The sequence below is a fragment of the Phyllostomus hastatus genome, unplaced genomic scaffold (genome assembly GCF_019186645.2).
Source record: "Phyllostomus hastatus isolate PE091 unplaced genomic scaffold, TTU_PhHast_1.1 phas_scaffold_12, whole genome shotgun sequence".
NCBI classification, from domain to species: Eukaryota; Metazoa; Chordata; class Mammalia; order Chiroptera; family Phyllostomidae; genus Phyllostomus; species Phyllostomus hastatus.
Genome location: NW_025334007.1, coordinates 14,921,435 through 14,941,843, shown reverse-complemented (window position 1 = coordinate 14,941,843; position 20,409 = coordinate 14,921,435). Strand labels below are relative to the sequence as shown.

The following is a 20,409-nucleotide window of genomic DNA, read 5'->3' as shown; positions in this document are numbered from 1 at the left end:
TGTACCCAAAATATTATCACTTAAAAATTAGATGACTATAAGAATTATAAATGAAATATTTTATTTTGTTTTTTACTAAGTCTTCAAGGTTCCTAGGTGTTCTGCATTTACAGCACATCTCAATTTAAACTAGTCACACTAGCCGAGTGGAGACCATGTAGACAGTGCAGGTACAGAGAGCACTTGCCTAGGACTAACAGCCAACAAATGGACATTGAATGTAATGTGGGGTTGTCAGGGAAGGGGCTTGAACTGACCTTGAGAGCCTGGTAGGGTTTTCAGGAATGAGAGAGAAACAGGCAGGTGTGCTCATGTGAATGCAGGAGGTGTTCTGGGGTACACCTGCTTGCCTAGTTCAGAAACTATGGGTGAGAGGTAAGATTAGAGAGCTTTAGTGTCAACTTGTTTGGTTTTTTCTATCAGTAAAATAAGCATTAAGTGCCTCCTTTGAGCCTGGTACTGAGTTCAGCCCTCGGCCTGTAGAAAAAGTACAGACCTCTGGCACTAAGTACTTAGAGTTGACACAAGCCCTTTGAACAGATAAAGTGAATGCACATTGCATGAGGCATGTTTGAGTGCTAAATAGTGTGAGAGTGAATGCAGTGTGAGTTCAGCGGAAGGAAAAGTCATAGTGATTGGAGAAAATGTCAAGGCCAGAGTTTGGGAAAATGGAGTAGAGGGGAGTGAGAGAGAAGGCAAAGCAACCAAGAGGCATGGTATGAAGCTGTGGGCAGGGCAAGGCAAAGAGTTAAACCTGGAAGATATTTAAAGAAAAAATAACGTGGTCAGTTGGGTAATATGAAATAAAGATGAAAGGAGAATGAAATCTTCCCAGTGATGTTCTTAATCATTTTCGTTCAATCTACAAATGACCCAAAGCCAGCTCAGTTCTGGCTTGCAGAGCAGCCGGGGAGGCAGATAATTACACATGTGTGTGTAGTGAAGGACAAATTACTTTCATTCCACCCTAATGAATTCTTAGCTGAGCTCCCAAGACAGACTAATCAAAGAAAAACAAACAGAATTTTAATAACATGGATACCAGGCCAAGAAAGAAAGAGAAAAAAATGTTTTGGGAACAAGCTCACATATAAAATGGTTTTATATAAAACATCAACTGTCTTGTTTATTTTGATAAACAGCAGTACCAGCTTCACTTGTAATGCAGTCCGTGGCATTGGAAAAAAAGCATTCTGTGATTGTTGATTATATTATAAGTGCAAAGGGAAGATAAATATTGAAAAACATTTTCTTAAAAAAAAACCATGGATACCTCCTGTATACATAGGAGTGACAGAGACCCAGGGAGACTGAGTAAATCCTCAAAACGATGCAAACCACCACCTTATTCAAACCAAACCCTCTCAGTAGTCCTCACAAACTCTGGGTATTTATAGTCTAAATGTCCCCTTGCCATCCTTGTTTCTTCATATGCTCTTGGGGATAAGCCGCTGTGGGGCCCCTCAACTGCTTAGCTCCTGAGTGCTTATCAATGAGAATAGATGAGATGACATCCTCACAAAGTTTATGTCACTCATATCAAAACAACTTTACTTATAAAAACAAATTCATTCTTGGATCAAAACAACTTTGCTCTTAAAACCAATTTCTATTTTCATAATAAACAAGTGGATTTTAAATCATATCAAACTGATACACAACAAGTGTGAATTCTCAAGTCTGCAGCCACAAGTCTGAATATCTCAGAGGGGAAGGTGTAAAGACTCTGCTCCAGGCATATTTAAAATTGAATCAGGGCTGTTCTAGGTGTTTAAAAATATCACAAAATCCAATACAACTGTTTACTTGTTATCCCAACAGTAGCAGTTCAATACTAAAATTAAAGGACATGTATCAAATATGGCACTACAAGACAACAAAATAGGAAGAAGATATGGCTCCTGCCTGCAAGGAATTTGCACTCTAATGCAATTATAATATGAACATATTGTACGAATTCATATACATGTTCTGTTTTAGATTTCTGAAACAGTTCTTGTTCTTCACAAGTTCTTTCATACTAAGAGAGAAAACCCAATACATTAGTTTCAGACCTCTCTAGGGATGAGAGTACTGCATTATATTAAAAAATAGAAAGAAAAAAAGTGAACACTCTGAGTTTGCCTCTGCTTTTAGATCTAGACCAAGATTTCTCCACTTCGGCATTGTTAACGTGTGGGGCCAGATAATCTGTGCATTATGGGATGTTTAGCTGTATCCCTGGCCCCCACCCACTAGATGTTGGTAGCATCTTCTTCCAGTTATAACAACCAAAAATGTCTCTAGACATTGCTGAATGTCCCCTGGGGGTATAATCCTTCTGTTGAGAACCAGTGGTCTAGAAGCTTCCTACAGAGCTTCATGTCTATACTGCTGGGGCACTTTTTCCTAAAAAGACAAGGTTAAGATCTTGCACTTCCAGCTTTGGGTAACTACTTCAGAGAGAAGAATGTTCCCTCTCTAAGACTAAACCAGAGGCAAGTTTCTGTGTTGTTTTTAATGGGAACAGGAGTATCAAGGACCCTGTCATACACAAGGAGGTTTGACTGGACAGCAGCTGCCTTGTCACTTTCTCAAATCCTTGTTTAAACTCATTTTTAGCAGTGGGGTGAGGAGCAGAGGGTCATCAGTAATGATTTGTCTCAATTCATATATCTTATAGTTCTCCTGTTGGTCTTAGTTTTACCCACCCATGGTACTTCTAAAGGGCAGGGAACTCTAACACCCGAAATCATATATGTGGGTTCAATTCATCGTGCATGGAAATCTGAACAGATCTATCTGTGTCACAAGGAAGTCTGCTGAGATTTATTTATCAGGGACTTGCCACAAACACTGTGACAAAACAGAAGGGGTTTATTTGCCTGCATGCATCAAAGCTCAATAAAACACAAACAGGAGTTTGCAGCGAGAAAAGTAAAGGTTTATTTAAGGAAATGGCACCAAGACCAGACACAGGTGAATAATTCTCAAAGACCTGGCTCCCTCATGGCTTGGATGAGGACTGACAATATATGGGACAAATGATTAATCATAATGACTAAGGGATTTGGGGTCGTGGGCTCTACTGATTGGTTGGGGTCAGAGAAGGAGTAGTGATCGTTGTATCAGGTCCTGATGTCAGCCACAGGGTCATTTTGTCCAGTTTTGTGAAGACGTGGTGGGTAGGGACATTCTGTTTTTATGGGCCTGGAGCTGAAGCACAATGAGATCAAGATATTATCTTTAATTTGAAAGTGTCCCCTAATCAACACACCTACGGTTTTATTCCTAAGACCATTTGATGCCAACCAGAACCTGGTGTTCTAAGGGCCTGTACCATGATATACTGCACACCCACTCCCTTAATCACCAGGTTAGAACATCCATTAAGTGAGTGGGCGTGCAGTATGCTATGGTACTATTAGACTGGACAAAGCCAGCACGAATTAAGGAAAAAGTCACATTAAAGAAATGAAGTTCCTGTGCAGTTCCTATACCTGGTGCTTGAATCTTTGGTAGAAAAATCAGCATCAATGGTGCCACCAGTGCCCATGTGGGACAAACTGTATATATATACCTTAATATATAATGTCCATAGCTATTCATGTTATGAACAGAACTCTAGGAACCTTAGCAATGATAATATTCTACCCAGGTTTTGCAGAATACCTAATCCTCAAAGCTTCCTTACACAAGAGGTGAATTCCACATGCACACTTAAGTAGAACCATATCAATCCTCCAATGGGATTCATCTCTCTCTGGTTCTCTTTGCTCTGACAGAAGTCTGTGCAGCATACTTCTCTGCTGCGATTCAAGAAGTATTTGAGTCTGTACTTAAGGGCTTAAGTGTGTCATGTCCCCCATCTTCCTCTTTCTTCTGAAATACAACTGCTTGGTATGTCATCCCAGGTAAGGGACATCCTGATGACTGTCCTGATATGCTTTCTCCTAGTGCACCCACTCTGGGAGAGGACGGACCTGGTCCCGGGAGGTGAGCGCCAGTCGCCCATCAACATCCGGTGGAGAGACAGTGTCTATGATCCTGACTTAACACCACTCACCATCTCTTATGACCCGACCACCTGCCTACATATCTGGAATAATGGATACTCCTTCCTTGTGGAATTTGAAGATTCTACAGATAAATCAGGTGAGAGCCAGACTGGTAGTCTCATATGGAGTTAAAGGCACAGTTTCACGTTGGCACAGGCCACATGGTACTGTCTCCATGGGAGCATGGACCTCTGTTGTTAGCAATGATGACACACGTTGGACTTACCTTTTCAATGTATGAAAATAGTCCCTTCTAGTTTTACGCACATTATCTTCTAGTATCAGTAGTATTTTTATTAATAAATATGCATATCTCTAAGTATAGATTTATAATTGATATAGAAGATAGGATGTGAAATTAAAGCTATGTCCAAAATTTATTTTGCACTGTTTATGAATGTGTACTAATTTTCTGTGTGCTTTACAAGGCACTTTTATGTTAAATAACAGGACTTTTAATCTGATTTAATGGATCAGATTTCAATACCTTTGAAATGGTGAAAAGAATATTCGTGTGTGCAGGAGGTTATAGTCTTTTTTTTTTTTTTAGAGACAGAGGGGAAGGGAGGGAGAAATAGAGGGAGAGAAACAACAATTCGTTGCCTCTCATACATGCCCCGACCAGGGACCAAACCCACCACCCAGACATATGCCCTAGCCGGGAATTGAACCAGTGACCTTTTACTTTGTGGGAAAATGCCCAACTAACTGAGCCACACTGGTCAGGGTGAGGTTATAGTCTTAACAAGTAGTTAAGACTAGTGGCATATTAGAAAAATGGAAACCCACCTTCTGATAATTTTGTTAATTAAGCAACATTACCTAGTTGAAAAGAAACAATTTTACTTATATCGTTCTTTCCTTTTTTTTTTTTTTTTGGTGTGGTGGTGGCAGTGCAGTGTGGCATGGGGTAGTGTGGGTGGTTGGTTGTTGTTGGTGGTGGTGGTGGTGGTGATGGTGTGGTGGGGTGTGGTGGTGGTGTAAAGGAAACAATTTTAAAACATTTTTAAATTCAAACATTATATTGATTTTGAATCTTTTTTCCTTCAAACCAGATCTAAAGTAATCTGAACAATTTCACAGTTTACCTGAAACTTTACAATGTGATGAATTCTGTGCAGATTTCTTTTTTCAAGTCAAATTTGATGGTATCAAATAGTCCTAAGTAGATTGAAATAATTATTAGCTGAAATAGTGTATCTTAAAGAGAGGTGTTCAACCAGTGGCAATTTTGCCACCTCTTCTTTCCCAGGGACTGGGGACACCTGGCAATGTCTGTAGGCATTTCAGTTGTCACAACCGGAGGGTGGTGATGTGACTGACATCTAGTGGATCAAGGCCAGGAATGCTGCTAAAGATCCTACAGTAGACAAGGCAGCATTCATGAAGTTATCCAGCCTCAAATATCATTAGAGCTGAGATTGAGAAACCCTGATCTAAAGGAAATTAATTTCCTCTTATGAGTATGAGGAAATGAGTCCATGAAAGTGCTCATGAATGAAGCAAAAATACAAATTAAAGCATAAATAGAGATGTTCACTCCTGTGTTTATCCTGGCTCTAGGATTCTCAACCATACCTTGGTTTTCCTTGTATTTTCATAGTGATGCTCTGAGACCTACACATGGCCCTCTGGCCCAACTGCAAACAGGCTGATCTTTGGATGGGATTCATCTCTCTCTGGTTCTCTTCCCTCTGACATACTTCTCTGCTGTGATTCAGGAAGTATTCAAGTCTGTCCTTAAGAGCTTAGGTATCTCTATGTTGTCATGCATTTTCTTCTTTCTCCTCCACGGTAGTACCTGATCCCCAAACCCTAAACATCTTATTTATATTTCTCAAACTAGAAATTACTCCTTTTTCTCCAAATTCATCAGTATCTATGAAATTATTATTTCATAACTTTTGTAACCTCTAGAGTTTGCCCCATTTCAACTGGAAACCTATAATATTACATTTTGTGTAAGGATTCCAGGAATTTTCATAACAGCAAGCTAAAGTCCTGTGTTCCAGGTGACCATCTTGCACTATGGCGAGCTCTACTTGTCTTCCATGAAGCTCTACCATTACTCCTGCCAGAGATAGACTAATGGACAGACTAAATGTACAGAATACCAGCTCTCATATGTTCACTCTGGATGCATAGCAATCCCCTCAATTAATTAATCTCAATCTGAGTTAGGTCCTTAGCAACCTTCTTTCTTCTGAGGATCCTAAATGGTGGTCAGCCTTCTAATGACCTTGACAGTCTAGGGACTATTGCCAATATATTATTGCTTCGTGGAGTTAGAAAGCTTGGGGAGTTGTTTAATGGATTTCTTAATCAAGTAAGTTAATCCCAAGACAGTTCAAGGCAAATACCTTTTTGGTTTTTTGTTGTTGTTGTTGTTGTTTTAAAGATTTTATTTATTTATTTTTAGAGAGGGAAGGGGGAGAGAGAGAGAGAGAGAGGCAGACAGACAGACAAACAGACAGACATCAATGTGCGGTTGCTGGGGGTCATGGCCTGCAACCCAGGCATGTGCCCTGACTGGGAATCAAACCTGCGACACTTTTGGTTCGCAGCCTGTGCTCAATCCACTGAGCTACACCAGCCAGGGCTTTGTTTTATTTTTTAGTCATGTTTTTTCTCATTTGAACAATAGATCCAAGAATTCTTTTTTTTATATTTTATTTATTTATTTTTTAGAGATGGAAGGGAGGGAGATAGAGAGAGAGAGAGAAACATCAATGTGCGGTTGCTGGGGGCCGTGGCCTGCAACCCAGGCATGTACCCTGACTGGGAATCAAACCTGCGACACTTTGGTTCGCAGTCTGCGCTCAGTCCACTGAACTACGCCAGCCAGAGATCCAAGAATTGTTATCCACCCATTTGCATAGGCAATCTCCTATGGAAAAGCAAGTGACCAACATTTTCTTCATAATAGCTCTCTAGATACCTCCAGACACAACAAACTAAGTCATTCCTTAATCTTACCTTCCTTAGGTGAGTTAGTGTCACACTCTTTTTACAAAATGCAAGAAAAATTGTAGAGAGGTTGCTAATTCTCCACTTCTTTTATCAGTAAGGACCAAAAGAGATAACTCCTTTGCATTGTGCTTTAATAATTATTTTTTAAGATACCATCAATCTTTAATAAGTACCTAACTTTCTACCTCTTTCTTTTTCCATATTTCAGTGACTGCCTCCTATCTCCTGCTTATTCTTCACTGCTATTTCTCCATGCTGTTTCAGAATAATCAATAGCATTCAAAGAGGAAGAAAGAATGAATGAACATAAAAAAATAAAGAAAAATAAAAGAAAGCGAAGGCATCCTAGAGAGAAAGAAAGGCAAGAAACAAGTCTAATTCTAGATAAGAAAGGATTTAATAAATACCAATGTCTATAAATTTCCCTCCAACAAGTAGGAAATGCTGCTACAGTGTGCTTTACAAAGAACTGAGGATAAAGTGTGCAAAGGAAGGAGCTGGATAAGGTATGTGACAAAAACAAAACATGCCAAATCTTATGGGATGCAGCAAAAACAGTGCTTCGAGGGAAATTTATAGATGAAAATGCCTGTACTGGAGAAGAAATTTCTGAAATCAATACCCATGCCTTCTACCTTAAGAAACTAGAAAGAGAAAAGCAAACTAAACCCAAAGCAAACAGAAAGAAGGTCTTAATAAAGGGCAGACATCAGTGAAATCAAAAGTTGGTTTTTCTAAAGATCAACAAAATTGACAAACCTTTAGCTAGGTAGACCACAGGGAAAAATAAGAGAAGACCCAAATTACTAAAATAATAAAGGGACATATAAATAATAAAGGGAAAATAAAGGGACATCATGACCAGCCTTACAGAAATTAAAAGGATAAGAGAAGGCAAGTGAGCATCTCATACCTCTGCCCTCTGCTGGGCATTGTTTTGTTACTTGGCTCCCCCAAATAGGACACAGTTATTGATTCTAATAAGCACATATAAGGTATGCAAAATATCATAGGAAAGGGCACTGAATTATGCCTGGGCTGAGTCCCATGGATGATTCCTGTAAATGATCACCTCCAAAATTATTCCCCTCAGCAATCTCACCAGGCTTTAAAGAGAAGGAGTGATGGGTCCTGTTCTCTTAAGGATGCTTCCTGCCCCATCTGGCTTCCCTTACTTCACACTTTTAGGAGCATCACCAAAGAACCTAAGAGCTTTCACAAACATTTTAAGTTCTCCTTCCCTATTTTCGGTCCTACATCTACTTTTTTGGAAAAAACAATGTAATGATTTTTTAGTAAATTTACAGAGTGGTGCAACCACGAGTATAATCTCATTTTAAGCGTTTCCATCATCCCTAAAAGTTTCATGCCCATTCCTGCACTTCCTTTTATTTGTATGAGGCTTGTGTATTACCTTTCCCTTCACCATCCCTTTCTCTGCCAGCTCCCTCACCTCCACATTAAAAGCAAAAGAAGAGAGTGAACATAACATAGGCTGGTTACCTGACACTCTGCTAGGTGTTTTATATTTGTTATCTATTTTTTTACAAGTTTAATCTCCTCTCATGTTAGAGCACAAAAAGAACAAAACAACAACCTCAAATAACAATATAATATTTGACATATCTTATGACCACTTTGCTTTCTAATTCACTATCTTTTGTCTCCCTTCCCTGCCCCATTTCTTGCCAACTGTACTTGCCCCTCTCATCCATGCATCTTCTTTGAATGACCTTACCCTTTTCCTTGCTCTTGCTGAGGTTACCAGTGATGTTTCAACTAACCAACCCAACAGACGCTTTACAATCTATTTCTTTAGTTCCTGGTTTCATCGAGGATTTTCTAAATGTCAGGCACTGTGCCAAGTGCTCAGAATAGAAAGAGGAAGAAGGGATGGTTTTGCCTTTAAAGAACTTACAATGTGGTGGGGAGACAGAACTGGCGGCACCACCTCTCCTGTCCAACCTATTGTCACCCAGTGGGAGTGTGTGCCCAACATGGTCACAGTGTCTCATTCTCAATGTAAGTTGGAAGTATGGATTTTTATGTGAAATCATCCAGCTTTAAATGTTGGCAATGAATGTAAAATTGTCTTTAGTATTGTGTGGGTGAATCCAAACACACCTGAAGACCAGTTCTAATCCCCACCCTTGAAGCCACCTATTGGTGACATCTCCTCTCTGTCTTGCTCATCATCTTTGAAGGAGACACACAGTAAGTGTCCAGGAATTGTGTTGCCAGTGTGTTTCTGGGAATAGGATAGAAAAGGTGGCCCTCTCCTCTGCCGTGGTCACTTAACTTGGGTCAAGAATTTCATTTTAATTCAACAGATCAGATTGAATACTTGCCAAACTTGTGCTGACAATATGGAGTTGCCACAGAAAAATAGGAATTTTGGGGAAATATTTTATTTTTATATCAGAACACTTTAGTTTCATCCTCCTATTAATTTAGTGAATTGATGTGGGATTATGCTCTGCCCCTCTCCTGTCCCCCCAAAGAAATGTAGTCTTGCTCACTTCTTACAAAACACCTTCTTTTTAAAGAGGAAGTTAGGTAAAATATTTTCAACAGCCAGTACAATACATAGCAGACCATTATATGACATATCCAGTGTATTTGGTCCTTGGGAATCCCTGAACTCCATCATTCATGTACATAAAATTCAACAAATGATGTGATGAACTCTAAAGATCATTAAGATAGATGACATGCATGGTTTTCGTGTTGTTGTATTGGTTTAGCCATGGACAGACATCACCAGGGGCTGATTAGTTGGAAGAAATGAGGAACTCATATGCTTTAGCAAATTCAAGCAAAAGAAATCAGCACCACCCCAAGCCTGAAGAAGGGTGACTTAAGAAACTCATATCCAAATATTTTCCCTATACTGTAATGTATTGATTTCACTAGTTTCAGAAAACTTTAGTCTAAACAAAAGGTATTCATTATCTAACACAGTGAAGTTAACGGTGAAGTGTGTGTATGATTCAATTGTTCACTGTGTCCAAAGGGAGATATGTGATCATTTTAACTTGCAAATATCCTATTCCACTTCAATGAAAGGGAAAAAAACAGTAGTATCTATGAAAATTGAAGAGCAAAGTATCAGTGCACAAAAAATAAATAGAGTATCTTTTGTCTGCATATTTCAGTTCTATGAGATTGCATTGGATAAATATGTTGAGACGAATATGCATTTTACCATACCCGCAAAAAAACTGGTTACAGTAAATGTAGAATATAAAAATAAGTCAAGAATTGGCCTTTAACAATTGTATGTAGCTTGGAGTGTAGTTAAGTCTCAGTCTCATTCAGAGTGCAGATCCCCCCCTTACACATGTATTACCTGCGTGGAACTCAAGTCTATAAATACTTGAATATAATACAGTGTGTTCCATTTAAGACAGTTCATATAGAAGGTTCACGCACAGATTCAGCCTTCCCCTTGCATCTCCCATGGCATCAAAAACTATCTCCTAAATTGTTGGATGTGCCATTTCAGTGATCAAGGGAGGACCTCTGGAACACAACTTCCGATTGAAGCAGTTCCATTTTCACTGGGGGGCCATCGATGCCTGGGGCTCCGAGCATACCGTGGACAGCAAATGTTACCCAGCAGAGGTAGGTTGAGAAGCGTGAGAACCGGGACAACTGTGGAGAATTGGCGATAGTTCTGAGTTACTAGTTCAAAGAAATTCTCAGGAAGGACCAGGTGATGCCTATAAATCTAAATAGCTCTCTCAGGGGCTATCATTCCCAGTTATTACACATGAAATGATAACTGCCCTCATCTCAAATAATATAGCAGAAATGAACCTTATGTTTCCAAAATGGCATTCTTTTAGAATTCTAAGATAAATTCCAATCACAGGCTAAAGTAAAAACCCAAGCAATAGTGCAGGGCCACCAGGTCCAATTAATTCAAGTGATCAATGATGGGAACCTACCAGTAAATGAAGGCTACGACAATAGAAATAGTGAAATAGAGCAAGATTTAGCAAGTGTTTCTCAAATAGGAGCAACAGGACTTGAAGCATGGTCCTCTTCAGGAGAGAAGAGAGGAGAGGAAGAAAATTATGACCTTGAGGGTCTTACTTGGGAGGCTGGCTAATAAAGCATTCACAAATGATAGATGAGAAATAATTTGTAGTGAAATATAAGGAGCACATAGGCACAGAGAATTTCTTCTAACAAGTTTTTCCCTAACTTAGTTTTAAATGTTACCTTAAAAACAAATATGTTTTAACTGGTTCTCCCTCAAAGAAATGTGTCTTCAACTCCTGTCTAATTTGAACAAGGAGAATCAATTTCTCTCACAATAAATATCTCTCCTTTATATGCAAACAGTTTGGGACATGAGTGTTTCATGCAAATCAGGATGAGAATGGACAAATGTTGCTCCCTCACTGAAATGTTACTCCCTCTGTTATATGTAATTTATTTTCTCCCCAAATAAATGTCTCTATTCCAAAGTAATATTAATTTTCACTGTTGCATGCATTTCTTCTTGTTCTTTATTTCTATCTCATTTTATACCACACTGTTGTATGCTTTCCCCAGTGGCTTTATCTTGGGTGAGGAAACATGTTAAAACATTGTATATTGCATAGTGCTGTCTGTTTTGGAGCCATCCTATGTGGTCATGTGTCAACCCATCTTTTAATGATGTTTCAGCTGCACCTGGTGCATTGGAATGCAGTCAAATTTGAAAGCTTTGAGGATGCAGCACTGGAAGAAAATGGTCTGGCTGTGATAGGAGTATTTTTAAAGGTAAAAAAAGTTACTAACTTTAAATGATGTGTAGTATTCTAGGATGAAAGGATACAGCATTGCATTGCTAAGTTCTAAGAATATTGGGATACAAATAAATGCTGGTTAAAATACAAGATTATTATGAAAATACTTTAAATGTTATAAAAATGCACAGTCCAATAGCATAGTCACAAGCCACATGTGACAATTGAGCACTTGAAATATGGTTACTTCGGCTGTGGAACAATTTTTAATTTTTCATGAATTTAAATTTCAATTTAAGAACTGATAGCTAAAGGGAGGGGCACTGTTCCCTGCAGGCATCCTGAACCTGTCAGCAAGCAGCCTGCTTATTTGTTCTCTGTCTAGTTTAATTTAGTGACGTTTATAACATTCTACATTACCAGTTTAAGTGTAGATTAAGTAGTATGGTTGGTTGGTTTTTATGTAATAATCAGGTGGTTAATTTTAACTATAACATTCAGTTATAGCTTTAAAAGTGAGGTGTCAACTGTTTTTAACATTTTCTCATTGCTTCTTCTTTAGTTAGGGAAACATCATAAAGAGCTACAGAAATTGGTGGATACATTGCCATCAATTAAGCATAAGGTAATATTTTTTTTCCAGCATCACTTAAAGTGTATTTTATGTTTCAATTTCAGAGTGGAAATGCTAACAAGGCCCTTTGAATTCGGAAATGTAATTAATGTCAGTGTAATTGAGGTTCTCTTTGAAAGTTCCCTAGATGACAACTTGCCATTTATGATGCTTGTGTGTTGAGAATGCCCCTGTACCTGGGACACCTTTCAGGGGGCAGAAGGGTTTCCATTGGTGGGCACTGGCCACTCTGGTTTTGCTGCCATGCCACTGAGCACTCTGGGACTCAGGAACATAATGGGGTCCCCTCTTCTGCTCCTGACACCTGCTCCTTCTCAGTCTTTGTGGAGACCCTCAGAACAGCCTCCTTAATTCTAGCTACCCTCCCTCAGGCACAAAGCAGAGAAAAGTTGGACTAAAACTTGGTTTGTCCACCTTTAAAGAACACTCACCTGTATCCTTCCAGATGGGTGCCTTTGTCCAGCCCCAAGACCCACTGTTCAATATTCTGAATACCAAAGGGGCCGCTCCCTGGAAGTCCATATACTCTCTAATTCTTTCCTTCTCCCTTCCCCTCCATCTCCTCCTTTTTCCTTCCCTCTCTCTCCCTCCCTCTGGAGTCCAGGGTCCTGGCTCCTAATTTGCATTGCATTTTACAAAGGGAGAGGACTCTACTAGACTCTTGAAAAATGAGCCACCTTATTTATGCACCAGCCACCATGCAATGCCTCCCGACCACCCACTGGAAACTCACTAGAATGGAGGGAGGACACGCGGGCTCTGCTGTGTTCCCACCGAGGAGTGTCACAAACGTACAATTCATCGCAGGAACAAGGCCTGGCCCTGATTTGGCCCTAAGGTGCCCAGAGGGCCCAAGGAGCCCCTCTGGACCACTGCTGGTCCCCAGACACTGCTAGCATCATTGCCTCATCATCTGCTTCCTGGTGGTTTTCACCATGACATGATAGATCCGTGACCCCTTCTCTTGGCCAGGACGCCCTGGTAGAATTTGAGTCATTCAACCCTGCCTGCCTGATGCCCACCTGCCCGGATTACTGGACCTACTCGGGATCCCTGACAACCCCACCACTCTCGGAGTCTGTCACCTGGATCATTAAGAAGCAGCCTGTAGAGGTTGATCATGATCAGGTGCGTTCTTTCCATGTTTCTGTGTAAGGAAATTCTAGTCTGCCCCTTTAGAACCACGCTGGGCTCCGACTTTGGGCTCAGTTTTTAGCATATTGTAACAGTTATACATTTGTACTAAAACGTGCTAACTTCTTATCTAATTTGGGTATGAAGCAGGAAATGCTTTGGTTAACCAGAGAGAGAAGTTAAAACACGAAACAAGCTTTTCACTTCCATATTTCACAAAAAACAGAATCGGAAAAAAGAGCAGAAGCAGAATCACAGAAATGGAGATCACATGGAGAGTTATCAGCTAGCAGGGGGAGGAGGAGAATGAGGGAAAAGGTACAGGGAATAAGAAGCATAATGAGTAGGTATAAAACAGACAGGGGGAGGTTAAGAATAGTATGGGCAATGGAGAAGCCAAAGAACTTACATGCATGACCCGTGGACATGAACTAAGAGGGGGAATTGCTAGAGGGAATTGGGGGGTACTGTGTGTAGGGTGGCAAAAAGGGGAACGTTGGGACAAATGTCATAGCATGATCAATAAAATATATTTTTTAAAAAACTTCAGTTAAAATTTGAAATAAGCAAAACATTTTTGGTGCTGTTACACCAGGCCTTTCCTTTTTCATTGTCTGGGCTGATGTTTTGCCCATTTCAGGATGAAGTTCCTGGGATCAAAGATGAAGTAACTCATTCTTGGCAAATGGCTAATATGTGGGGGACAGGGCCTTTGACCCTCAGTTCTTGGGTGCCAAGTGCTCAGCTGGTTTCACCACCTGCTGGTGCTCTCTTCCCCACACAAGTACATCTTCCTCCTTGTCCAGTGGTGAAGGCATTCCTGCCCAGAAATAAGTTCTTCTGTGTCCAATTTTACAGGAATGTCTGAGTTGTAAAAATGAAAGTAATTTTTTCATGCAGTGAAGCTGCTTTTCCATTGAAATTATTTATGCTTTCTGTTTCTATTTCTAGCTTGAGCAATTTCGGACCCTCCTTTTCACTTCCAAGGGGGAGAAAGAGAAAAAAATGGTGGACAACTTCCGTCCCCTTCAGCCTCTCATGAATCGCACTGTCCGCTCATCCTTCCGTCACGATTACGTGCTCAATATACAAGTGACACCCAAGCCGACGACCAGCCAAGCGAGCCCCTAAGTGCCCATTTCTAGGTGGTGTTTGCACTAATACACACTAGCTTTTAAAAAATTAACTAAGACTATTCTAAACACCTGCATTTACTACTAATTATAAATGTGCATCTCTTGGTTTGGCAGTGCTCCTTCAGTCTTTTATTGATAATGATGTTTAGCACTGACATAGCAGCAAGAGACACAAGTTTCTCTTAGAGCAACCTGTCTGACATTGTTGAGCTGGTAAGTCACAGACACTGACCATCCAAAATACAGGCCTTTCAGAAATAGCTGCAGGGCCCATTCTGGTACTTCTTGGCTGAACATTGGCCATGGTTTTAGGTACGTTTTATTTCAAAACATGGATGACTTTTCTTTTATAAGGCCTTCTCAGTGAGCAAATTTGCCCTGATCTTTAGTTATCCTACTAGTACATGATATGCCTCCTTACTTATTATCAATTTATGATATAGAACAAATATTTTGCAATCCTAGGAAAACAAGGACTTACTGATATCTAAGGATCAGGTATCTTACTTAAAGGCTTGATCATATAGAAAGCATATGCAGTGTAGAACATTTTAAAGATAATGCTTAAAGTGCCTAGAATTTAGAATTCTTTCATGATATGTCTACAGAAGTATTTTTCAAATGACTAAAATATAATAATCTATAGTTTATACTATTATTTTTGCATTATTTGTACATTGTTTCATAGACTATGATAATATTTTTCACAATGACAGAACTATTTTGGCTTCCCTTGAAAAGTGTCTAAACTCTATTTTATTCCATTAGTTGAGTTCTATGCAAGGCAGGTGATCAAAATAAATCTCCCAATTTATACAGTGGCTTAGAAGACTTTTGCTACAGTAGTAGGGGAAAATCTGGTCAAGCAGGCTAAAATCTAGATAATTCTACATATTCTATAGAATCCGTGCCTCTATTGCCCTTGTTTGTAAATATCTTGAAATGTTGCTAATTGCCAATAAGCCTGTGTTCAAGCACAATATTGCATTAACCAATAGTATTTCTTTCATTAATATGCCAGTCATCTCATCTACAAGATAGGGTTGGATAAATACGTCGTATACTTAACACTACTGAACCATACACTGAACAAGGTTAAGATGGTAAGTTTTTTGTTGTGTATTTTACCACAATCAAAAATAAATAATAATTCAGTAGGAATAAAACAGTTGGAGTTGTATGCATAAGTTTAAGGGGATATCTCTGCTCTAAAGGAGCTTAGAAGGGGGATAAAGGCATTTGCTTCTAGGGTACATGCCTTTCTGGGAAAGGGAAAGCAAGTATTCACTGGGAAATGAATACAATTTTTTTAAAATGTTTTATTTATTTATCTTTAGAAAGAGGGGAGAAGAGAGGGAGAAAACAGGGAGAGAAACATTGATAGGAGAGATGCTTTCTGACTGGAGCCGAACCCTCAATCCTTCGTGCTGTGGGACTATGCCTAACCACATCAGCCAGGGCTGAATACAATCCTTAAAAAGATGAATGTGGGACCCTGGTTGATGTGGCTTGGTGGATTGAGCACCAGCCTGTGAACCAAGGGGCCACAGGATGGATTCCCAGTCAGGGCACATGCCTGGGTTGAGGGCCAGGTCCCCAGTAGGGGGCATGCAAGAGGCAACCACACATTGATGTTTCTTTCCCTGTTTCTCTAAAAATAAATAAATGATATCTTTTATAAAAAGATGAATGTGGGGAAAAAGTTTGTGTTAACTAAACGACCTGTTTCAAACCATAGCTATCCTAAAAGGGTAGACATACAAGATATGCATTATTTTTCTCACACAGGTTTCTCTCCTGGGCCTCTTGCAAACTCTTAATACAAAATTCTATTGCAGTGAGTTTCCAAATTGCAATGAGAAGCAATTTACAGAACACTTAACTTACCTTTATATGTTAGAGATACAAAGAGTATACAGCTGACCCTTGAGCAACATGGTTTGAAATGTATGGGTCCACTTATACATGAATTTTTTTCAATAAATACTTATAGTACTGTAAATGTGTTTTCTCTTCCTTTTTTCACATTTTTAAATTGTTATTTAAGTACAGTTGTCTCCATTTTCCCCCACCATTCCTCTCCACCCCAGCCATCCCCACTTCCCACCTTTGATCCTACCCCCTTTGGTTTAGTCCATGTGTCCTTTATAGATGTTCCTGAAATCCCTTCCCCCTATTCCCCCCATTATTCCCTCCCACCTCCCCTGTGGTCATAGTCATTTTGTTCTTAATTTCAATGTCTCTGGTTATATTTTGCTTGCTTGTTTGTTTTGTTGACTAGGTTCCACTTATAGGTGAGATCACATGGTATTTGTCTTTCACTGCCTGGCTTATTTCACTTAGCATAATGCTCTCCGGATCCATCCATGCCGTGGCAAAGGGTAAGAGCTCCTTCTTTGTTTCTGCTGTGTAGCATTCCATCAAGAAAATGTACCAGAGTTTTTTGATCCACTCATTTACCAATGGGCACTTAGGCTGTTTCCAGCACTTGGCTATTGTAAATTGTGCTGCTATGAACATTGGGGTGTATAGGATCTTTTAGACTGGTGTTTCAGGGTTGTTAGGGTATAATCCCAGCAGTGGAATTGCTGGGTCAAAAGGCAGTTCCATTTTTAGTTTTCTGAGGCATTTCCATGCTGTTTTCCACAGTGGCTGCAGCAGTCTGCATTCCCATCAACAGTGTATAAGGGTTTCCCTTTCTCCACAGCCTTACCAGTGCTTGTTGTTTGTAGATTTGTTTATGATGGCCATTCTCATGGGTGTGAAGTGGAATCTCACTGGGGTTTTAATTTGCATCTTTCTGATGGTTAGTGATGGGGAGCACCTTTTCATGTGTCTCTGGATCCTCTGTATGTCCTCCTTGGGGAAGTGTCTGTTCAGGTCCTTTACCCATTTTTAAATTAGGTTGTTTGTCTTCCTGGAGTGGAGTTGTATAAGTTCTTTATATATTTTGGTGATCAAATCCTTGTCTGAGGTATCATTGGCAAATGTTTTTCTATACAGTTGGTTCTCTTTTCATTTTAGTACTGTTTTCTTTACCCATGCAGAAGCTTTTTATTTTCATGAGATCCCATTTGTTTATTCTTTCCTTTATGTCCCTTGCTCTAGGGGACATATCAGTGAAAATATTGCTGTGTGGAATATCTGAGATTTTACTGCCTGTGTTCTCCTCTAGGACTTTTATGGTGTCACAACTTATATTTAAGTCTTTTATCCACCTTCTTTATGATTTTCTTAACATTTTATTTTCTCTAGCTTACATTATAGTAAGAATACATATATAATATACAAAATATGCATTAATGAAGTATTTATGTTATAAGGGCTTCCAGTCAACAGCAGGTGATTAGTAGTTAAGTTTTGGGGAAGTCAAAAGTTATACACAGATGTTTGACTGCGCAGGATGTCAATGCCCCAACCCCTGCATTGTTGAAAGGTTAACTGTTTAGGGTGGGGCAAAAGTAGGTTTACAATTGTTCATATGGAAAATAATACAATAATAAATAAATAATAATACAAGAATAAACTCTGTGTTTCATGTACTCACAACTGTAAAACTACTTTTGTCCCGCCTGTATTTATAGGGTGTTCCTCAGTTTGCTACTTCTGATTTACTTACACCTCATGTTCTGGTGTAATTATTAACAGCACCCTCTTTCACTCTCAACCATGTCCTGATTTGCATGATAAATTCTTGGTCACCTTCCCTGCAGAGATTATGGAAACTTCCTTGGAGGTGTGGTTTCATGCATACTTTAGTCATCTGCCCTCCAAAGGGATAATATAGATTCCCTGGCTACTGCTATACTCTAGTAGGAAACTTTTTATGTGTTTTATGCCTCCAAAAGTGTTTTACTTGTACCTTCCTAGACCTGGAGGGGGAAAATGGGCTTGAGATCTGTCAAACAGCTTGAGAAAGAATTTTGTATTTAAATTGCTGCTCATCTTTATTGAATAATGCTAGATTAATAAAAAACAATTTCTTTATCATATTAATATTTATTGAATGACTTTTTCTTACTATTTGTTTTGAGTATGGAAGATATCTGCAAAATTAGTGAGACATCCTTTAACATATAGATCAGAAAGTGACTACAAAACTCATAAGGAATTCACTAGAGAAGCAGGAAAGGAAAGAGCCACCTGCTCCTCCTTAGCTCACCTCGTCCTGTGAAACCAGGGCATGGTCTGCTGACATCACCAGTAGGGCAAGCTGCCAGCCCGTTTCTCCTTTCCCGGGGCTACCTGGTTTAGAGTAATGTTGGCTATTGTAAAACCAGGCATCCACCTGGAAAAAAAGTTTAGGAAGCTGTCTTTCTGGGAGACACATTCTTTGGCATGATATTAGGAAAAAATACAGTATTATAATCACTTTAGGTGTTTTTCTGTGTCACTAGAAGAATCAACATTATTTACTTGATACCTATTCTACTTAATGTTTTACTCTTTTTAATTCAACTTTGTTGGTTAAGATTTTTCATGTAAGATTTTATTGATCAAAATGGATATAGTTCATTTATGTGAATATGCTCTCATTTTATCATATAATTAGTACATATAAACAATACCAGCTATGTTACAGATAAATAGTAATGCACTCTTGTATTTATGGACTTAGTGTTTGTGCACCACCTCCCTTAAGGTGATAATGGTATTAGGATTTAGAGCCTGTGGGGGTTGATTAGATCCTGAAGGTAGAGACCTTATGGCGGGGTTAGTGCCCTTTTAGAGGAGACCCCAAAGAGCTTTCTCACTCTTTGCACCATGTGAGGACTAAGCAAGAAGATAGCTGTCTATGAATCAGTAAGGAGGCACTTAGCAGACACCGTATCTGTTGGCAACTTGATCTTAGACTTCCCAGTTAGAACTGTGAGAAATAAATTGTGGTTATTTATAAACCACCAGTCTTTGGTATATTGTTATGGCAGCCAGAACTGACTAAGATGTTGTCAGTATATGTGCACTTTTATTCCTGTTTTTTAAATTCAACTAATCTTCAGAAATGTAGTAATTTGGTTTGGGTTCCTGGTGGGCATATCAGTTCTGCCACCATTCATTCTCACACTACCAGCAGTTGTGTTGCTTTGAACTTACCACTATATAAAAAAATCAAATAATAAGAACTGTCACTGGATAGTTTTTTCCTCCAAAGAAAATTTTTCATCAGTTTTTACAAATCACCATTTTTGATATTAATATGCATTCATAAGTACTTTTATCTTGCTATTTTTTAAGTTATAATGTAATCTGGAAAAATATATAAGGCCCCTGGCATAGCAATGAGGGTTGGAGAGGCTTGAGACTCCATTGTATGTCTTTGAATAAATATAATACTGAAATTAATCATAGGTAAGGAATGAAATTTTATTTACTTATTTATTTATTTTCAGAGAAAGGGGAAAGGAGGGAGAAAGAGAGAGAGAGAAATATCACTGTGATTGAATCAGTTGCCTCTCACATGCCCTCAACCCAGGCATGTGCCCTGACTGGGAATTGAACCAGCTACCTTTCAGTTCTTAGGCTGGCACTCAATCCACTGAGCCACACCAGCCAGGGCAGGAATTAAATTTTCTTTCCTGAGGATTTCTGCATTGACCATTGAGTGAATCCTATAACCATTGTCCTACTACAGCAAGAAATCTAATTGAAAGAGTCCAAGCCTGGCGTTTGGAAAGTAGACATTTTTTTCTTGCTATCCTTTTATGCTTACAGTAAACAAAAATACATTTGTGGATTATTCTTTGGTCACTTTATAATAA

The 20,409-nt window shown here is 39.2% G+C and overlaps 1 protein-coding gene across 2 annotated transcripts in view; it reads left to right on the top strand.

The window, feature by feature from the left end:
• CA5B (carbonic anhydrase 5B) overlaps positions 1-16,652 on the top strand; it is a 29,136-nt gene extending 12,484 nt beyond the window's left edge. For both annotated transcript variants that reach the window (XM_045855948.1, XM_045855949.1), the window contains 6 exons: positions 3,937-4,134; positions 10,513-10,631; positions 11,685-11,780; positions 12,309-12,371; positions 13,353-13,508; positions 14,466-16,652. In XM_045855948.1, the coding sequence (XP_045711904.1) occupies positions 3,937-4,134; positions 10,513-10,631; positions 11,685-11,780; positions 12,309-12,371; positions 13,353-13,508; positions 14,466-14,645 (812 nt within the window). In that variant the 3' untranslated portion in view covers positions 14,646-16,652. The remainder of the gene's footprint in view (positions 1-3,936; positions 4,135-10,512; positions 10,632-11,684; positions 11,781-12,308; positions 12,372-13,352; positions 13,509-14,465) is intronic.
• The last annotated feature ends 3,757 nt before the right edge of the window (positions 16,653-20,409 follow it).